General features: G+C 50.5%; 1 protein-coding gene across 2 annotated transcripts in view; it reads right to left on the bottom strand.

Moving 5' to 3' along the window:
- PTPRA (protein tyrosine phosphatase receptor type A) overlaps positions 1-18,031 on the bottom strand; it is a 90,527-nt gene that overhangs the window by 11,172 nt on the left and 61,324 nt on the right. For both annotated transcript variants that reach the window (XM_008934624.3, XM_018083207.2), the window contains 7 exons: positions 12,761-12,839; positions 11,977-12,342; positions 10,236-10,253; positions 6,286-6,370; positions 5,106-5,179; positions 2,423-2,559; positions 154-244 (listed from right to left, as the gene is read on the bottom strand). In XM_008934624.3, coding sequence (XP_008932872.2) covers positions 154-244; positions 2,423-2,559; positions 5,106-5,179; positions 6,286-6,370; positions 10,236-10,253; positions 11,977-12,342; positions 12,761-12,839 — 850 coding nt within the window. The remainder of the gene's footprint in view (positions 1-153; positions 245-2,422; positions 2,560-5,105; positions 5,180-6,285; positions 6,371-10,235; positions 10,254-11,976; positions 12,343-12,760; positions 12,840-18,031) is intronic.

Below are 18,031 nucleotides of genomic sequence, written 5' to 3'. Positions count from 1 at the left end.
GAGCTCCTCCTTCCAGGTATCTAAAGCTAAAGCAGACACAGCCACCCACCTGGGAGGTGAAATGACCTCAACCATGCCCCTGTCCATCCCAAAACCAGGAACAGGAGGAGCACTGGATGTGTTTCCCCCCACCCAACCAGCTCCGATACCTACAGGGCAAAATGTTCACGTATCTGTTCTTCTCCTTGTTCTCCTCCTTGGAAGCAGCTTCACACGTGGCCTGTATGGGACACGCTGGGAGAGCCTGAAATGGCAGAAAAAAAGGGTTCTCCGTGATCTCACAGCACAGCAAGAACCACAACGTGCTGGCACATGGCACATCTGAGCATCCTGTCCCTCTGGATATGTCCCCACCACCCATACCCCTCACCTCCACTCCAGCACCAGCTCCTCCTCCCCACCGAGCTCAAAGTGACCATTTAAATAGCTGGGCTGGACCAGAGAGAGCAAATCCCTTTGGAAACGAGAGGGATTCTGGCTCTCTGGATCCACGAACACGAGGTGGCAGCAAAGCCTCGAGCTCCAAACCCACCAGCGAGCACCGAGGAGCTCATTTCTGCCAGCGGAGGCTCCTGCTGAGATTGCCTCATTAACAGTGCTGCTAATTGTGACCTGATTAAGCCCCCATCGCCCGAGCCCACCCAGTGATGGGAAGGCACACCCATGCAGGGGGTTATTCTTCATCCAGAAGCACCAGGGACCTTTGGTTGGGGGTGCTGGGGTGACAAGTGACACTGTCCCAGGGTTTCATGCTCGAGCACGGGAGGTGCTTCCCCAGCACTGTTATTTCACATCCTCTTTGAACAGCAAAGAAGAGAGAACATTCTGGAGGTGTTCACCATCCAGCTGACAGCCTGGGAACGGAAATCTTCAGGGCCATCAGGTATTTATAAACCAAAAAATCTCCCTCCCTGGGCACTCACTGCACCTATTTGGTTTCATCGAAGCGCAGCCAGGAAGGGGATCAAGTTGTGCAGCAGCTGGACAAAGTCCAGTGGCTTTTTTTTTGACCTTCTCATCATCCTCATAGGGCCATATCATGCCTTTGACCCGGGTCTGGAGCAGCAGGAGTGGCTGAGGGAGCTGGGGGGGCTCAGCCTGGAGAAAAGGAGGCTCAGGGGGGACCTTCTGGCTCTGCTCCCAGGGAACAAGGGACAGGAGGAGAGGAAACAGTCTCAAATTGTGCCAGGGGAGGTTTAGCTGAATATTGGAAAAATTTCTTCATGGGAAGGGTTGTCCAGCCCTGGCACAGCTGCTCAGGGCAGTGTTGGAGTCCCCATCCCTGGAGGGACTTAAAGCCATGTGGATGTGACACTTGGGGACATGGGTCAGTGGTGACCTTGGCAGTGCTGGGGGATGGTTGACTTGATCTCAGAGGGCTTTCCCACCAACCTTAATGATTCTATTCTATTCTATTCTATTCTTTCCTTTTCTATTTTATTCCATTTCTGTAATGCCAAGTGGAAACAGGTTTATCATCACAAGAAGCTTCAGAGCTCAGCAACGTCAAGAAGAGGTTGGAGCCATCTCAGAAGAGATGCTCTGGGATAAGCACAATATCTTAATTATTACTCAGAGCTGAAGGCCAAGCTTTGTCATACACATTGTCATCACTCTGTTTCAGGGTTAACAGCTCATTGAAATGAGATGGAGTCATTCCTGTTTCTCTGTCAGAGCTCTTGTTTTGGTTCTTTGTGGATTTAAGCCTTGAGGACTGGGAGGAGAGAGGCAGAGCTTGGGAGGTAACCAGCAGGCAGGTAAGCTCTGGAAGACCCCAAGACATCCAGGACCATTCCTGAACCTAAAAAAGGTAACCCCGTGGTGCTGGTTGCTAGAAAACCTCTACTTTCTGTAGTGAGTGTGAAAGGGAGTGGTTTGTCCACCCTCACTGCAGATTCAGGGACAGAATTGGTCCTCCCACCTCACAGAATATGCTGAGCTGGAAGGGACCCACAAGGATCATCCAGTCCAACTCCTGGCCCTGCCCAGACTCCCCAACAATCCCTGAGAGCATTGTCCAAGTGCTCCTTGAGCTCTGGCAGCCTTGGGGCTGTGTCCACTGCCCTGGGGAGCCTGTTCAGTGCCCAACTACCCTCCGGGGGAAGAACCTTTTCCTGAGATCCAACCTAAACCTCCCTTGACACAACTTCAGCCATTCCCTGGATCCTGTCACTGGTCACCAGCGAGAAGAACTACTTAGAATTATAGAATGGTTTGGATTGGAAGGGACCCTAATGCTTATCCAGTTCCATGCCCTGCCATGGGCAGGGACACCTTCCACCAGCCCAGGTTGCTCCAAGGCCTGTCCAACCTGGCCTTGCACACAAACCCCTGAGGACCAGGACAAGGTTGACCATCTACATCCTAAGCCCAAATCCTGGAGAGCCTGTGGGACTGAAGGGCAAGAAGCAAAGGCACTCACGTTGAACTCCTCCCGAAAGAGCTTGTTGTCATCTGCCATGCGCCGGTTGATCTCCTCCTCCAGCTTGTCCACGGGCAGGGGGGGGTACTTGCGGTTGGTGCTGGGGGAGCGGGCGAGCAGTGGCATGCTCTGGGGCTCTGCAACGACACCAGGAGTCAGAGAGGCCCTCCCAGCTGCCCCCCCGTGCCCAGCACTCGTCACCCACACCCAGGTGGGCACAGGGACCCCGCACACTTCGGGCCGTCCGCTTTTAGGGCCCCTTCGCGTCCTCGCTATTCCCGAGTTTTCATAGAGCCACAGAACGGTTTGGGGGTGGAAGGGACTTTAAAGATCATCTAGTCCCACTCCCTGTCATGGGCAGGGACACCTTCCACTAGCCCAGGTTGCTCCAAGTTCTGTCCAACCTGGCCTTGGACACTTCCAGGCCTTTTGTTCTTCCTACGTACACTGCACTAAGTCTGACAACCCCCTGCAGTGCTCCAGGCTGGGGGCAGAGTTGCTGGAAAATTGCCTGGAGAAAAAGGACCTCAGCAACATTAGCTGAATGTGAGCCAGGTGTGTCCAGGTGGGCAAGAAGGCCAATGGCCCCTGGTCTGTGCCAGCCCTGGTGTGTCCCAGCCCCAGGGCAGTGACTGTCCCTGTGCTGGCACTGCTGAGGCACCTCCAGCCCTGGGGGCACTTCTGGGACCCTCAGACAGGAGAGACATGGAGGGGCTGGAGCGTGTGCAGGGAAGGGAACGGAGCTGGGAAGGGGCTGGAGCAGCAGGAGCAGCTGAGGGAGCTGGGGGGGCTCAGCCTGGAGAAAAGGAGGCTCAGGGGGGACCTTCTGGCTCTGCAAGTCCCTGACAGGAGGGGGGGGCAGGGGGAGGTCGGGCTCTGCTCCCAGGGAACAAGGGACATGAGAGGAAATGGCCTCAAGTTGTGCCAGGGGAGGTTTAGGATGGATATTGGGGCAAATTCCTTCATGGAAAGGGTTGTCCAGCCCTGGCACAGCTGCCCAGGGCAGTGTTGGAGTCCCCATCCCTGAAGGGATTTAAAAGCCATGTGGATGTGGCACCTGGGGACAGGGGTCAGTGGTGGCCTTGGCAGTGCTGGGTTAAGGGTCGGACTTGATGATCTCAGAGGACTTTTCCAACCTAAATGATTCCGTGATCCTCTGAAAATGAACACCCTGGGATCAAGCTTTACACCGTCACAGAGGCAGGACAGGGCAATGAGGACCAAGGCATCAGTACTGGGGGTGGAGACCATCTCCCTTTGAATGTGAACTTCCCCCCTCACTCTCATGGCAAGTCTGGCACCACCACAGTGACACAATTCCCAGGAGGGCACAGCAAAGGCAGCTGTTGCTTGTGTTCCTCAGCAAAGCCAAGAAAGGCCACACGAGGGTTACACCAACACAGCCAAGGGTTTATGAAGTTCACACCTCGGTTTACAGTGATGGAAAACGGGCAGGGAAGGCCTTTAGCAGCCAACAGGAAAAAAAAAAAGGTGCTGAAATTCAATTAGTGCTTCTCAGAAGGTGTTTGGTTTATGTGAAAGGAGCTCTGAAAAGCATCTGAACTGAGTTTAAGAGGTGGTGGATCCCCTTCAGCTCTTACTTAGGTGACTACATGTGAATGAAGATGCCCAACTTCAGACCCTCAATGGGCAGCTCTGGCTCAAAGCTCAGGGGCAGAAGAGTTTAGACATTACAGCAGGTCTGCACAAGGCTTTACAACTGCATTTCTGCATCTTTGAGAGGAACAAAAAGGTTTTATAATGAAAAACCAACGTATTCTCTGCTTACTCCTGGAAATGTTAGTTTGGTGTCTACAGTTTGAAGATCTCAGTTTTGATTAGACATCATCCTAATTTAAAAGGGTAAAAGGATGTTTAGTTATTCCCCAAAGATGTGTTGTTTCAAAAAAGGTTCTCATTTGAGTCAAAGAGATCCTGTGAAAACTCAAGGGCATGTGAGTAGTTTGGTGCTGGAATCCCATCTTAACATCAACCACATGAGGGCAAACGTTTGGTCACTGGAATGAAAGGTGAGAAATAAATCTTCATTCTATAAAAGTTTGCCAAAATCGTGGAAAACACAGAAAAATCAGACCAGGGACCAAAGGAAAATGTAAATGAAAAAATACTTGCCTACAAAAATATGAGCTGGGAGAACAAAGCCCCCCAAGTCTCCAGGTGTTGTCACTACTGTGGGCAGGGGACCCTGGGAAGGGTCTGGAGCAGCAGGAGTGGCTGAGGGAGCTGGGGGGGCTCAGCCTGGAGAAAAGGAGGCTCAGGGGGGGACCTTCTTGCTCTCCACAACTCCCTGACAGGAGGGGGGAGCAGGAGGGGGAATTGGGCTCTGCTCCCAGGGAACAAAGGACAGGAGGAGAGGGAATGGCCTCAAGTTGTGCCAGGGGAGGTTTAGGTTTGATATTGGGGAAAATTTGTCCATGGAAAGGGTTGTTCAGCCCTGGCACAGCTGCTCAGGGCAGTGTTGGAGTCCCCATCCCTGGAGGGATTTAAAAGCCGCGTGGATGCGGCACTTGGGGACAGGGGTCAGTGCTGGCCTTGCAGTGCTGGGGGAACAGTTGGACTCGATTGCCTCAGTGGTCTTGCCCAACCTAAATGGTTCTGTGATTCTCTGAACAAAGCTGATTCCCCTGTGAGATGCATCTTTGCTCCCCACCGTGGGCCTCACCTGTATCATCCGTCCGGCCGTTGGACAACCGAAAGGAGTTGGAGTGACTCCCTGCCTGCTTGTATTTCTTGAACCTACCAAAGAGAAGGGAGGGGACATGTCAGTCAGAGCCCAGGTCAACCCCTGGAGGAGAGATGCAGGAGTCCCTGCTCCCTGGGATGACCCAGCAAAGCACACAAACCCCAGGTCGATCCGTCCTGCAGCAAAGCCCTTCTCCATGTGCTTTTAACTTGGAGCAGCTGCTCCCTTTCCCTTTGCCTGGAATTAGGAGTTTTGCTGAATCACTGGGCAGGCAGCAGCGAACAGAAACCCTTTTCTTGAGGGCTGGAAGCCAGGTGGGAAGGGCTCAAAAGTCTGCTGCTGCTGCTGAACTCCTGAGGCAAAACTCTCCTCAGGTTCACTGCTGTGAGAGCAGGCCTGGAGCCAGGAGACGAAGGGAAGTTTTCCACTGCTGAGGAAACAGGGGTTTTTTGGGTTTCTTTTTCAGACTTATTTAATCACCCAACTGGTGAATAAATTAAAATGTTTACTGGAGGTGAATAAACACCCTCTTCTAACTCCCAGGAGCTGGGAATGCCGCATTTTCAGCAAGCCAGATGCTTGTATTTTTAAAAATGGACCTAATAAGGCTTTTTTTATGCCATAATTCCAATTACAGCACCACCTAACACCCCTCATAAGCTCCAGCCATGCACTACCTTGCACTGGAAGATACACAGACATGATGTGTAGGTTTGGTATCCAAGGCAGAGCTTGGCTCTGGATGTTGGATACTGTTTGATATCAAGATGGGAATCAAGGAATAACACATGCAAAGGACTCTCTGGCTTGAGTGTTGTGTTCAGCCTCCTTGGATTACCCAATCCATCACCCTTTGCCCCCCAAGGAAACCTTATCTGCTTTTACCTGTGCTGACAGGACTTTTAATCTACCCTAAATATATTTTGAGTAGCAGAACAAGAATTCCCCACATGAGGAGCAGCTTTGTAGAGAAAGGAATAAGCAGCATTGCCTAGATAACCCCAAACATAATTTTCATTCACTGCCCTTACAGGTTTCTTTTCAAAAGCACCAGCTGTGTCAGCCTTTAGCTTGGGAAACAGCACAAAAGGCTCATTCCTGTTCATTCAGGAATTATTTCTGTCAAAAAAAGGGGATTCAGCATTAAAGCAGCTCTTACCTCAACATGTACAGCACAATAATAATAAATACTATGACTAGAAGGGAAGACAGGGCCACCATCACAGCTATAATTGGAGTCTCATCTGCAAGAGGAAATGAAAGGTGTGGTTATGCACATTGAAAAACACCCAGAGCCATCATTTAACGGGGCTGACTTCTACAGTTTGTGCTTGAAAAACAATTACCATGATGATACTGACAACAAAAATAATAATAAATAGTATTAAGTGAAGTTATGTCTCTTCAGTCTGAGATTAAAGGCAGAAACAGGACCTGAGTGAGCGCTCTCAGGTCAGATTAACACCTGTAACCACCACTCAGAGCACCTCAGCCTTCTCCAAGAGTTGGTCACTGTGGAATTGTGACCTTGCAGATGAAAACAGTGACTGAGGAAGTTGGGACTGGGCTGTTTTAGGGGTTTCTTTTGCACAACTGAATGTGCACGTGGTGCAGCCACCAGAAGAAGCTTCCTCTGTCCCCTGGGGATCCACAGAGTCTTTTGCCTGAGACTTCAGGATCCACAGAAGATCCTAACAGGTCCATGAGTTCGGTATAACATGATAAAGAACTTTATAATAACACAGGTGAAAACTCTGGCCTTTTTAAGACCCACAGACACTGCATGTGTGAAACCACTGTGATTCTGCTTCCAGTTCCCTGTCAAACAAGACAAGAGGGCAAAGCTTCCCCCTGCACCCGGGACCTGAACACCTCCAGGCCAAGGTTTGGTCTGGACCAGGCTGCCCAAAGAAGCTGTGGCTGCTCCTGGATCCCTGGAAGTGTCCAAGGCCAGGTTGGATGCGGCTTGGAGCAACCAGGGATAGTGGAAGGTGTCCCTGCCCACGGCAGGGGTGGAGCTGGATGGTCTTTAAGACCCCTTCCAATCCAAACCATTCCATGATTCTACTATCATAGAATAATCTGGCTTAGAAGGGACCAGCAAACACCATCTAGTTCAACTCCTTACTCTTTCCTCCCTGGAAATACTGAGTTTGGAGAGCAGGAGGTGTCAGACACCCCACTGTGCTCTGCACTGCAAGGCCACCAAGTGGGATTTCATTTGGCTCCTCAGGGGAAGGCACCACACAATTCCCTTGCACAAACACTTGGATTAGCCACGTCTGAAACACTCCCGTCCTCCAGAACCCACAACAGGTTTGTTTTCTTTTAAAATGAGCCATTTGTAACTTGTCCTGGAGGTCAGTGGAACAGTGGAACAAATCACTCAGGTGGGCTGAAAGCCAAGCAATGCCAGCTAGAGAGGAGAATGGCCCTGAAGGGAGTTTTTGCAGATAGATGTGGATGCCAGCAATGCCAGCTGGGGTTATTTTCCTTTTCCACGAGCTCCCTCAATCTGTATTGGCCACTGCACCACATCTACATGCCTTGCCCCCCAAGGCTGCAGGGCATGACCCCCCTCTCTCCACCTTCTGTGCATCCATTTCCCTGCCAGGGCAGATTCCTGCTCCATGTTTCTCAGCAATTTCAGCCAGCAGATTTTTTTAGGCGGGATTTACTTTGTCCATCTCTGAGCTACCAAGGGGAGCTCTGGTTGTATTTCTGCATTTGTCCCTCTGTGGTGTCAGGCCTGGGAATGTTCTTCCGACCAAAAGATTTGATTTCTGTGCAATGATTTGAAGGCAGTGACCTGGCATGGCAAATTAAAAAATTAAATTATCCTGGTTTTGCATGTCTTTATTCTTTCCATCTGCTGTCCTTGTGCAACTCCCCTAGCCCAGCTGCAAAAAGTCAAGGAATTTATTGGGAATTCTGCCTCCTGCAAACTTAATAGGTTCTTTAGCCTTGGCATTCCTCACCTCGAGGCTTCCCAAAAGCAAGACCAGGAAGGCAAAGCAACCACGGAGGGTCTTGGCCCAACCACGGCCAGTCCCGGCCTCTCCCATAACGAGCTCCTCTTTGAGACTTCCGACCACAACCATCACCTCCATCCTGGCTGCAGGAGTGGAAGGAGAGCTGCCTTCCCAAATCCTGTGGTGTTATGCCCACACTACACACCGTTAGACCGCTTTTCCTGCCTTGGCTGGAGTTAAGCTCAGCCTAACCAGCGCTAAGCCGGGGCTGCTGTGGCAGTGCTGGTTGGCAGGAGAGGTGATTTATGGGCAGGGGTGGCTCTGGCACAGGATGCAGGGAGTCTGCAGGGTCGGGGGTTTGATTTGCAGCCGTTCTTCTGACACATCTGGAGGGACGGGATGAGTTGGAGCTTTCCCACCGCGGTCTCCAAGAGCCGGAGAGCTGCCAGGCCCATCCAGCACAGCCCAGGCAGGAAACAACCTGGAGGATCCCCAGCTGCTCCCTCCTTCCCCAGCCAGCCCTGGGGAGAAGTGCCAACCCTCCCACAGCTCCTGTCCTGCTCCAGCCTCGGCCCCGGGGGTTTCACGCTGGCAGTTCTCTTGGAAAAGGGACAAGGACTCAACCCTCTGCTTCCACAGACCTGCAGTGCTGGAAGCCTGGAAGGCATCAGGATGCTTAAATCTTGTCCTGGCATCTCTGAGGAGGCAGTAAAGCATCTTCTGGTGCTGGAGATCATGTCCCAGCTGGAGGCAGATGTGCTCTATAGGCTGTTCCCTAAATGTCCCACAGACCCAGGAGCGGCCGCACACCAGAGAGGGCCAGGGATGAGCAGCCTGTCCCTGCCAACATCTGCCCAAAAAATCAGAGAGTCATGGAATGGTTTGGACTGGAAGGGACCTTAAAGCTCATCATGAGCAGGGACACCTTCCACTAGCCCAAGTTGCTCCAAGCCCCATCCAACCTGGCCTTGGACACTTCCAGGGATCCAGGGGCAGCCACAGCATCTCAGGGCAACCTGTGCCAGGACCTCCCCACCCTCACAGCCAACAAATTCCTTCCCAATATCCCATCTGACCCTGATTTCTGGCAGTTTGAAGCCATTCCTCCTTGTCCTGTCTCTCCATGCTCTTATAAAAAGTCCCTTCTTCATATTAGCAATATTAATATAAATGTTGTTAGGAAGTCAGATTTATTCCCTTTTTTTTTCTGTTTGTTTCTTTGCTCTCAGGAACAGGGATGAACAACAGCAGAGAGAGCACAAAATCAGACCTAAACCCTGCCAGATCCAAGGGAATTACACTGAGCCTTTCTGCAGCAGCTCAACCATCATTTTAAATGAATTCTCTCGGACCTGCATCCCTTTTATTTCCTCTGCTAAATGTGTTCTGACAGTAACTGCTGCAGAGCATCTGCCTGTTCCTCTGGACCATCAGCAGGATGGGGTGAGCCTGGCACAGAGAGCAGCACAACAGGAATGCCAGGGAGTTCACAAAGCTAAAACACCCATCAGAGCCATGATGAAAACACACGGAGGCAGCTCATTCCTATAGGAAGCAGCCAGCCCTGCTGCACCTCTGCTCTGCCTGCTCCTGGAGTGCTAAAGCCATGACTAATTGCAAATATTCTGGTGGAGATGCCAGTTCTCAGAGCTGAGAGATGGAAAAATGTCCCTAAGTGCTGCTCTGTTACGAGAAATGGATTTGTGCTGCTGCTTGCCAACAGAACGAAGGAGAATAATAATTATTCCCATCATCTGCAGAATGGGTTTGGATCAAATAGGGTAAGTCACAGTCAATAAAGACAATTCAGAAGCAAAAAAAAAAAAAAAAAACCAAACAAAAGGAAATTTCCTGAATGGCTTCTTAGGCTTCGGTCATCCAACTCCAGGGACGTGCTGACATTTTCAGAGCACTCAGCAGGAACAATTTGTGTCTAACAGGACATGTACAAATTGGAATGGGATTGTTTAGAAAAGCCCAAAAGAAATTAGGATATCAGTGTGTCACCAGCTCTTTTAAAGAGCTTGAGGGGCTTCGTAAAAGAACATTTGGAAGTCCTAAGGAGAGGTCTCTAATAGCAGAACACTTCTGGAAATGTTTTTACTGAATAAAGAGTGATGAAATATAAAATTCTTACCTCTTCTGTCAGAGTTACCTGCAGGAAAAGAAAACAGAAGTCTCTTAGCAACAAAGAAATAAGACATTTTAATAAGTCATGAAGGATCAAAGACCAAGACGGGAACAAATTTAGTAACTCTCATCATCTGCTTGTAAATCTCTCCTCTAAAACACCAGCTACAAAGCCAGGGTGTTAAATGAATTTCTGAGCAAGGGAAAAGGAACAAATCCCAGGTTTTTATCAGCAGAGCAGGGAGCTGCAGCTGAGCTTTAACATCGATAAACACAATTACTGCTCTTAATCGATACCATGGACTGTTTAAGCCCATAACCAGCAAGTCACTGGTGTAATTCATTAGCACTTAAATGTTAAGAGGTAACACTCCTGCATAATTTTAAGAGAGTGGCTGAGCCAAGAGTTCAATTAAGAGCAGCTGGGCTCAGGGATGGAGGTGAGGAGCTTCCAAGGAAAGCCTCTCCCTGCTGGGATGTCTCATCCAGAGGACACCAGAACAAACCCTTGCCAGTGGGAGCACAGCCCAGCTCTCCTGAGGCACCCTGTGGCCCTAATCTATGCGTGAAGAGCTGCAGCACAGGGCTGAGGACAATCCTGGTGGGTTGGAGGAGCAGGAACTGCCTGTAGACCACATAGTTCATGTGTCACCTTCTGTCCCAGTCCCTCTCTTCAGCACCACTTAATTCTTCCAAGACCAATACCCACATTTCCCTGTTAAGACTAATGGCAAGGGCAGCCCTAAAACTGATTTTGCTCCTTGACAAATTGCTTGAAATAAAGAAAGAAGCAGGTTTGATCACTTGTTCTGGGGACTGACACCAAGTGAGAAGCCACTTCTGGCCTTGATGGCTCAATGGCCAACGTGTCATAGCACACACCAAGGGAGTTCACCAAAACCAGTAACCCAAGTCACAAAAGAGGTAGTAAAGACACAAAAACGATAAATTCTGGACCCCCATTAGCAGACACTGTATTACAAAATCCATATATTTGAAGTACTTAAGGCTTTTGCCTCCATCTCTCAGTTTGAAGGCTACATTTATTCCAAGTTTGCCCCACGTGTGTACCTAAGGTTATGCTGGACCCCTTCACTCTGAAAAAAGAGGATTTGTGCTTGGAAGGGAGCTGGATGAGATCAGGGATGGCAGAACACTGCGAAAGCTGGGTTGTGAACATCCTTCAGCCAAATCCCTTCCTATGTCAGCAGCAAAGACAACCTCACTGCAGCTTCGTGGGCTGTGGAATCTTTCCAAATATTCCCAGAGGAAGAGGGCACCCACATCTCACTGTTGATGTGCTGAGATGTCCAATATTTCTTGAGAAATATGTTCTTAAGGAATGGGCACTTGACACCTCCCTGCATTAACTCCACCATTATCTTCTTTGAGTGTTTTCCACCACACCACTGAGCTACCAATCCTGTTTTTCCACTAAATCCCACACTGCCAAGGCTTTTGCTATAAGGTCTAGCAGGCACTGCTGTCCTAGTGTTGCAACTCAGAGCCTGCCACCCCACTGTCACAGGCAGGGACACCTTCCACTAGATGATCTTAGCCCAAACCCTTGGCAGGATAAACCTCTTCTGATCTGGGATGTTCGGGAGTTATATTGTTTCATATCACCACAGAATTCACCCCAAAAGTGTCTTCTCGCTCCATTTTGTTCAGCAAAACAAAAGAAGAGCAAAGACTCAAACCCAGGGGCGGGGTGGCCTGGAGAGGCAGAGGTGGAGGAGGTGGCCTACCGTTGTGGGAGGCAGAAGAGGTCTCCTGTGTTGTCACCACCATACTGGAATTCCTCTCCGTCGTCTCCGCTTCCGTGCCGGGGACAGCGGAGTGTGGGGCAGAGGGAGTCACGCTGGGGAGCAGGGAGGTGGCTGGAGGCACAGGCACGGTGGTCCCCAGGGTGGAGGAGGTGTTGAGGCTGCCAGTGGTGGCGTTGGGGGAGATCCTGGCAGCTGTGGTTGGAAGTGGCTTTGACGCCACGGAAGGAACAGTCCCCGGAGTGCTCATGTTGAGCCTGTTGGAGCTCGTCGTAGTCCCATCCTCAGGACCTGCTGTAGGAGCTTTGGTGGGGCTCCTGGGGGAGGTGGGCACTGTTGTGGGTGGCCCTGAGAGAGAAAAAGCACAAGGGAATCTCCATGAGATTCTTTCCTGTGACAGTGGAGGGTTTAGACGCTGGAGATCCTTGTGACTGTAACTACAGGGATAAAACAACCAACAAATCCCGAGTGCAGGACAGGGAATGCTCTGCACAGCAGATGTAAACTTTTAAGAGCAAGCACCTTGAACAGGTATTATGGTATCAAGGAGGCACAAAATCAGAGCCCCTGGAAGTGAGGATCAGTATTTGCCAGAGGTAAAACCTCCGGGTCCCATTCGTGAGGACCCGCAGCCCATCACCCTCTTTCCAACACTTCACATTACAGTTCCATGGAGGGCAGGAGGAGTAAGACACTCAGCACATGAGCTCTTACTCCTTTCCTCCTAAAGATGGGATAAAAGAGAGGAGACAGGAGCACAGTTTACCTGTTGTGACGTTGTTAGCACCTACACTTATCAGGCCACTTCCGAGCAAGAGGAGAAAGAACCACAAATCCATGTTGACCTGGAGGAGAAAGCAGAGAACAGTTACTTAAACCCTCATGAAACATCATCCTCAAGTAATTCAGAGTGGAGACGCTGCTGGGCATCTTGTAGAGCTGGAAGGGAGGAGTGAAGATGTGGCTTGAGTCCCTGTAGGGTGTGAATGGGAAGGATTTGTGGGTATGTTCACAAGTTACCAGGGGGAGAGATCCCAGTCTGGTGGAGCACCAAAGGTTACCAGGGATGAAGCAGGGAATGGGTGAACTGTGGGAGAGCATGAGAGGAACAAGCTGAGCATTAAAGACAAGGATCTGGTCTTAAAATTAATAAATTGTTCATATAATGGTCTGCAAATGACTGTACTTAGAGCAAACTCAAACCCAATATATGTGAAGACTGTGGCAAAGAGCCTTGATCCCAAATGCCCCAGAACTGGAGGCAGGGATGAAGGAGAGGTCAGTGTCCCTGATTGCCCCTGGCTCACTGACACCCTGCATGTTCCTGGGCAGGGTCAGAGCACCTGCACAAGGCCACTCTCAGCTCCATTCAAACCCTGCAGGACTCCCTGCCCATGCAGATGAAAAAAAACCCACAAACAATCCAGGATGATGAGCCACACACTCATACTGTACGTCCTTCCCAGGAAACGTCCAGCTAAATTACAGGACGATGACATCAGTACAACCCTTTAAAATACGAGGTTTTTATGGTGATTTCTTCCCCCGGGGACCTCAGAAAGCTCCTGAGATATGGGTTATGGTTATCTCCTCCCAAACACCTACGGATCCAGAGGCTCAGGCAAGCGACGGGGAGACGTGAGACGTCACCGTGCTGGCCAGAGCAGAGCCCAGAGCTGCCAAGCCCCAGACCAGCACACGGCCCTGGGGCCTCCCAAGGATGGGCCAACATCTTGCCTCTGCTCCGAGCCTGGAGAGGGCTCAGAGACAGCTCTGGTACGTGCCACGGGCCAGCAGCTGCCGCTCGGCTCCCCCGTCCTTCAGGCTTTTGTCATGTGTCCAGTTGCATCTCCAGGATCTCCTGGGAGAAGGCTGCGAGATCTCGCTGCCAAGTCAGCTTGACAGGCTGCCAGGGAAGGGTTTTATTCCCGATGCACGGTCTAACCCTCCCCCTCCAATACATCTCGTGGTGTTTGTGCTTGCTCTATTTATTTAAATCTGCTCCATCCAGACCCATCCCAAACTCCGGGCAAAAGGACAACACTGAAGTCATCCACGCGCTGGAAATGGTATCAGAAACACAAGATCCTCCCACCCCACCCGGGAGTATCCTCCCACCAGCACCACCCACTTAACATGTTTTTCCTCCCCCTCCGAAAGAAAACCTGGCAAAAATCGACCTTACTCAGTGACCAAAAGGTCAGACAAACCCTGAACCAGAAGGAAACCAAGCTCCGGAGATAAGAGCTTTCCTTGGGCTCCCTCCATGGCCAGCCCTGCTGCTGCAAGCAGGGCAGGGCTTTCTCCAAGGGTCCCACTGGTGTGAGCAGCTGGCTTTCCAGAGGGTTCCATCACTGGTTAAAATCTCTGTCTGCATGAATTTGAACTGATTCAGTCCTCCTGTCACTGCTGGGAGCAGGAGTGGCCCTGCAATGCCTCCCCGATTTGTGAGATGTTGGGAAAACCCACAACCAGTAGTTTGATGGTTTGATGCCATGTCCCACTGCTGGTGATTAACACACCTCACTCAGGTTGGTCAATGGCCTGCCAGGGTCTGAGATGTGCTTGGTCTAAACTGGTTTGGCCTTGGAGAGAAACCCTGATGTTTTTAATGAAGAGATTGTTCCCTGTGAAGGTGAGAGAGGCCCTGGCACAGGCTGCCCAGAAAAGCTGTTGCTGCCCCATCCCTGGAAGTGTCCAAGGCCAGGTTGGATGGGGCTTGGAGCAACCTGGGCTAGTGGAAGGTGTCCCTGCCCATGGCAGGGGAGTGGAACTGGATGATCTTTAAGGTCCCTTCCAGTCCAAACCATTCCATGATTCTATGTGTGCAAAGGCAGGAGGAAGTTAAGCCCACACTGAATCTCCAGAGAACATAAATGATGGCTCTGAGATGCTCTGAAAACCTCACAAGGGCTGGTGAAAGCACCAAGGTCTCATCATTGCAACCACTTCCCTTGCTGGGAACCCATCCCTGCCACAGCAAGAAAACAATGGCAAGGGAAAGGGAAAGACTGGGCTCTTGTGCAAGCACTACCAGGGAAAAAAGTGACCATTTGCCATGTTTTGATGAATATTTGTACAGAAATGCCATTTGTGTAGGCAGATGTGGCTCCTTTCTCTTCCCACAACTTGTTTCTCAAAACAAGAGTTCCCCTTCATTTAGGATCCCCATTCCTTTGGGATCCCCATTCCTTTGCTATCCCATTCACTTGGGATCCCATTCACTTGGGATCTCCAATCATTTGGGATTCCCATTCATTTGTGAGACTGTTCATTTGGGATCCCACTCACTTGGGATCCCCAATCATTTCAGACCCATTCATTTGGTATTCCCATTCACTTGTGATCCTGTTCATTTGGAATCCCATTCATTTGAGATCTCATTAATTTAGGATCCCCCCCATTCACTTGTGATCCTCATTCATTTGGAATCCCATTCTTTAAGGATCCTCATTCATTTGGGATCCTGTTCATCCCATTTCCATTCTAATTCCGGGCAACCTGTGCCAGACCTTCACCACATCCTCTCATTTTCCCTTGGTACCAAGGCAGGACATGCAGGATGGGAGGAAAGCAGGAGAAGCTGTGATTTTCCACTTCTTTCTGCCCTCTGTTACAGGGAAGTAACCCACAAAAAAGAGCTTGGGCTTATTTCCATGACCATGAATGCTACATGGACAAAAGCTACACGAGATGCAAAAGCCCTTTGGGATGGTGGGATGATCATGGAATCATTTAGGCTGGAAAAGACCCTTAAGCTCACTGAGTCCACCATCGAAGAGGGCTTCTCCTTCCTGGGATTACATCTGTGGGCAGGCAGATCCTGCCTTTAAATCCCCCTGGATACTACATTTAATAGGTTCATTGATCCATGAGTGGATTGCAGGGGGAGGAAAGGGGAGATAACACTGGGTTTCCCCGAGCCTTGCCCTGCTTTCCTGAAGAAAGCTGGATGCAGGCCGTCCGTGCGGATCCCGAGTTTTCACGGCTTTATTACCACGGACATCAAAAGAAACAGGACGCTGGGAGCATCCCCCAAAAAACCCGGGAGCTGCTCCTGTGACCGGCAATCAGCTGCCAGAGCTGCTTTGTCACCTTAAAACCGGATCCGGAGCAGGGAGAGGGGAGGGCTGTGCCAGCCCCGCTCCCAGCTCCCAACCCCTGCTATTCAACACTCCCTATTCCCAAACGCAGCATCCACAAACGCCAGCGGTTCGCTCCTTACCCGCTCCTCAACATAAAAGGCCTCCAGAGTCCTACCCCTAAAGCTGGAGAGAAACCCGAGCCTCCCTTCCCCCTCGGCTCCCTCCCTGCTGGTTTCGGAAACGGAGAGGAAATACTTGTAATGTTATCAACATAAACACAGAGCTCTTGGCCGGCTGCAACATCCTGCGAGCTCTGCAGAAAAACACCCTGACGTCACGGCGCCGGCTCTGCCCAGGAGAAAGGAGCTGCTCCGGAGCTTTGGGATGCTCAGCACTGCCTCTTCACTAGAAACCTTCTTTTCCAAAAAATCCGGGTTAGAAACCTCAGCAGTTTGCTACTGGTGTGCCTAGAATATCATATATATCTCTATATCTATAGATATAGATATATAGATATAGATATTAATATAACATACGTGGACTGCGCTCTTCCATAAACTCCTCGTGATGTTCCTTATAGGAAAGGCTGGATTTTAGGCTGCAGGATGTGTGTTTTAAAATAAGCAGATCTTGTCAAGATGATTGATGCCGGAGGGGGGAAAAAATAAAGGAAATAATCTCTTCATAAAGTAGTAAGTGGCTTCGAAATGCGTGTGTGCCGGTGCTCCGGGGGAGGTCAGGCTGCAGGATCACCTCGCCGTGCTTCCAGAATGCAAAGAATTAGGATTTATGGCTGCAGAAAGTGCCCAGATCCAACCCGGATACAGCCGTGCACAATCAAAGGCAGGATTTACCCCCCACCTCTGACATATTCCTAATTCCTGGAAAATGAGGCAATCTTTTTCTGTGTGCAATGAGGAGACACGACCCGAATTCTGCTCGGCTTTCTGGGACCCCAGAAATCTCTGTTGCCATCGCCAGCAGGATGCTGAAATGTGGTGGCTCAACCATGACCACCCAACTGCCTTGTCCTGGCCCCAACTGCAGTGAAAAATAAGGATAATGTTCTGTTTTCTCCTTTTTTTTTTCTTCTGGCAGGAGACAGAACCGGGAGCAAGGTTGGCTCTTTGAAGCCGCTCACAGTAGGGCGAGAACAAGCACGAGCAGAAAGAAAGGGGAAAAAGGTCATTTTTTTAAATTCTTTTTGGTGGCAGCGAGCCATCAGCATGGCTCAGCCACCCTGGAAGACAAACCTGCCATTCCCTCTCCCCCTCCCAGCTCCTTTTAAATCCTGTTTGTGGACTGCCAGCCTCTCCCCGGAGCCGTGATCCACGGCAAGAGGAGAGCTCGTCCGACAGCAGAACAGTTTCACCTGCACCGTAACCCCAAACCTCTTGTGCTGGATGACATGCAAAGGATGTAAAAACCCAAATGGGATGGCCAAGGGCTGCAGCGAGTTGGCCGTCACAGGGAGAGAAGCTGTTGGGTTTAGGGAGGAAAAAGGGTTTTGTTGCACTAAAACGCAGTGACTAATTCCTCGCATGTGTCTCTGAAGCTGAAATGAGGCCTTTGATGTGTCACTGATTATTCCCCCCACCCTACCCTCTGCTTTTCCACTCTTGAACAGAAAAGATGAATCACAGCAGCCATTCACCCTTTCTGAAAATCCACTTCATAGTCTTCTTTTTTTTGGGGGGGGGGGTTTAAATAAACAGGCAGTTTCCACACAAGCGGCAGGAACGGAGCACGAGGGGGAGGATGAGCCTCTGGGAAGGGCCTGGAGCTTTGCTTTCTCCACCTGCCCAACATTCCACAAATCACTGCTCTCCCACATCTCAGTATTTGCTCATGGCATGGTTTGGGTTGGAACAGACCTTAAAGACCATCTCATTCCAACCCTCCTGCCATGGGCAGGGACACCTTCACAGGTTGCTCCAAGTCCCGTCCAACCT

The sequence above is a fragment of the Manacus vitellinus genome, unplaced genomic scaffold (genome assembly GCF_001715985.3).
Source record: "Manacus vitellinus isolate BGI_N305 unplaced genomic scaffold, ASM171598v3 scaffold_61_pilon, whole genome shotgun sequence".
In the NCBI taxonomy this organism is placed as follows: Eukaryota; Metazoa; Chordata; class Aves; order Passeriformes; family Pipridae; genus Manacus; species Manacus vitellinus.
This window is presented reverse-complemented; position numbering and strand designations above follow the sequence as displayed.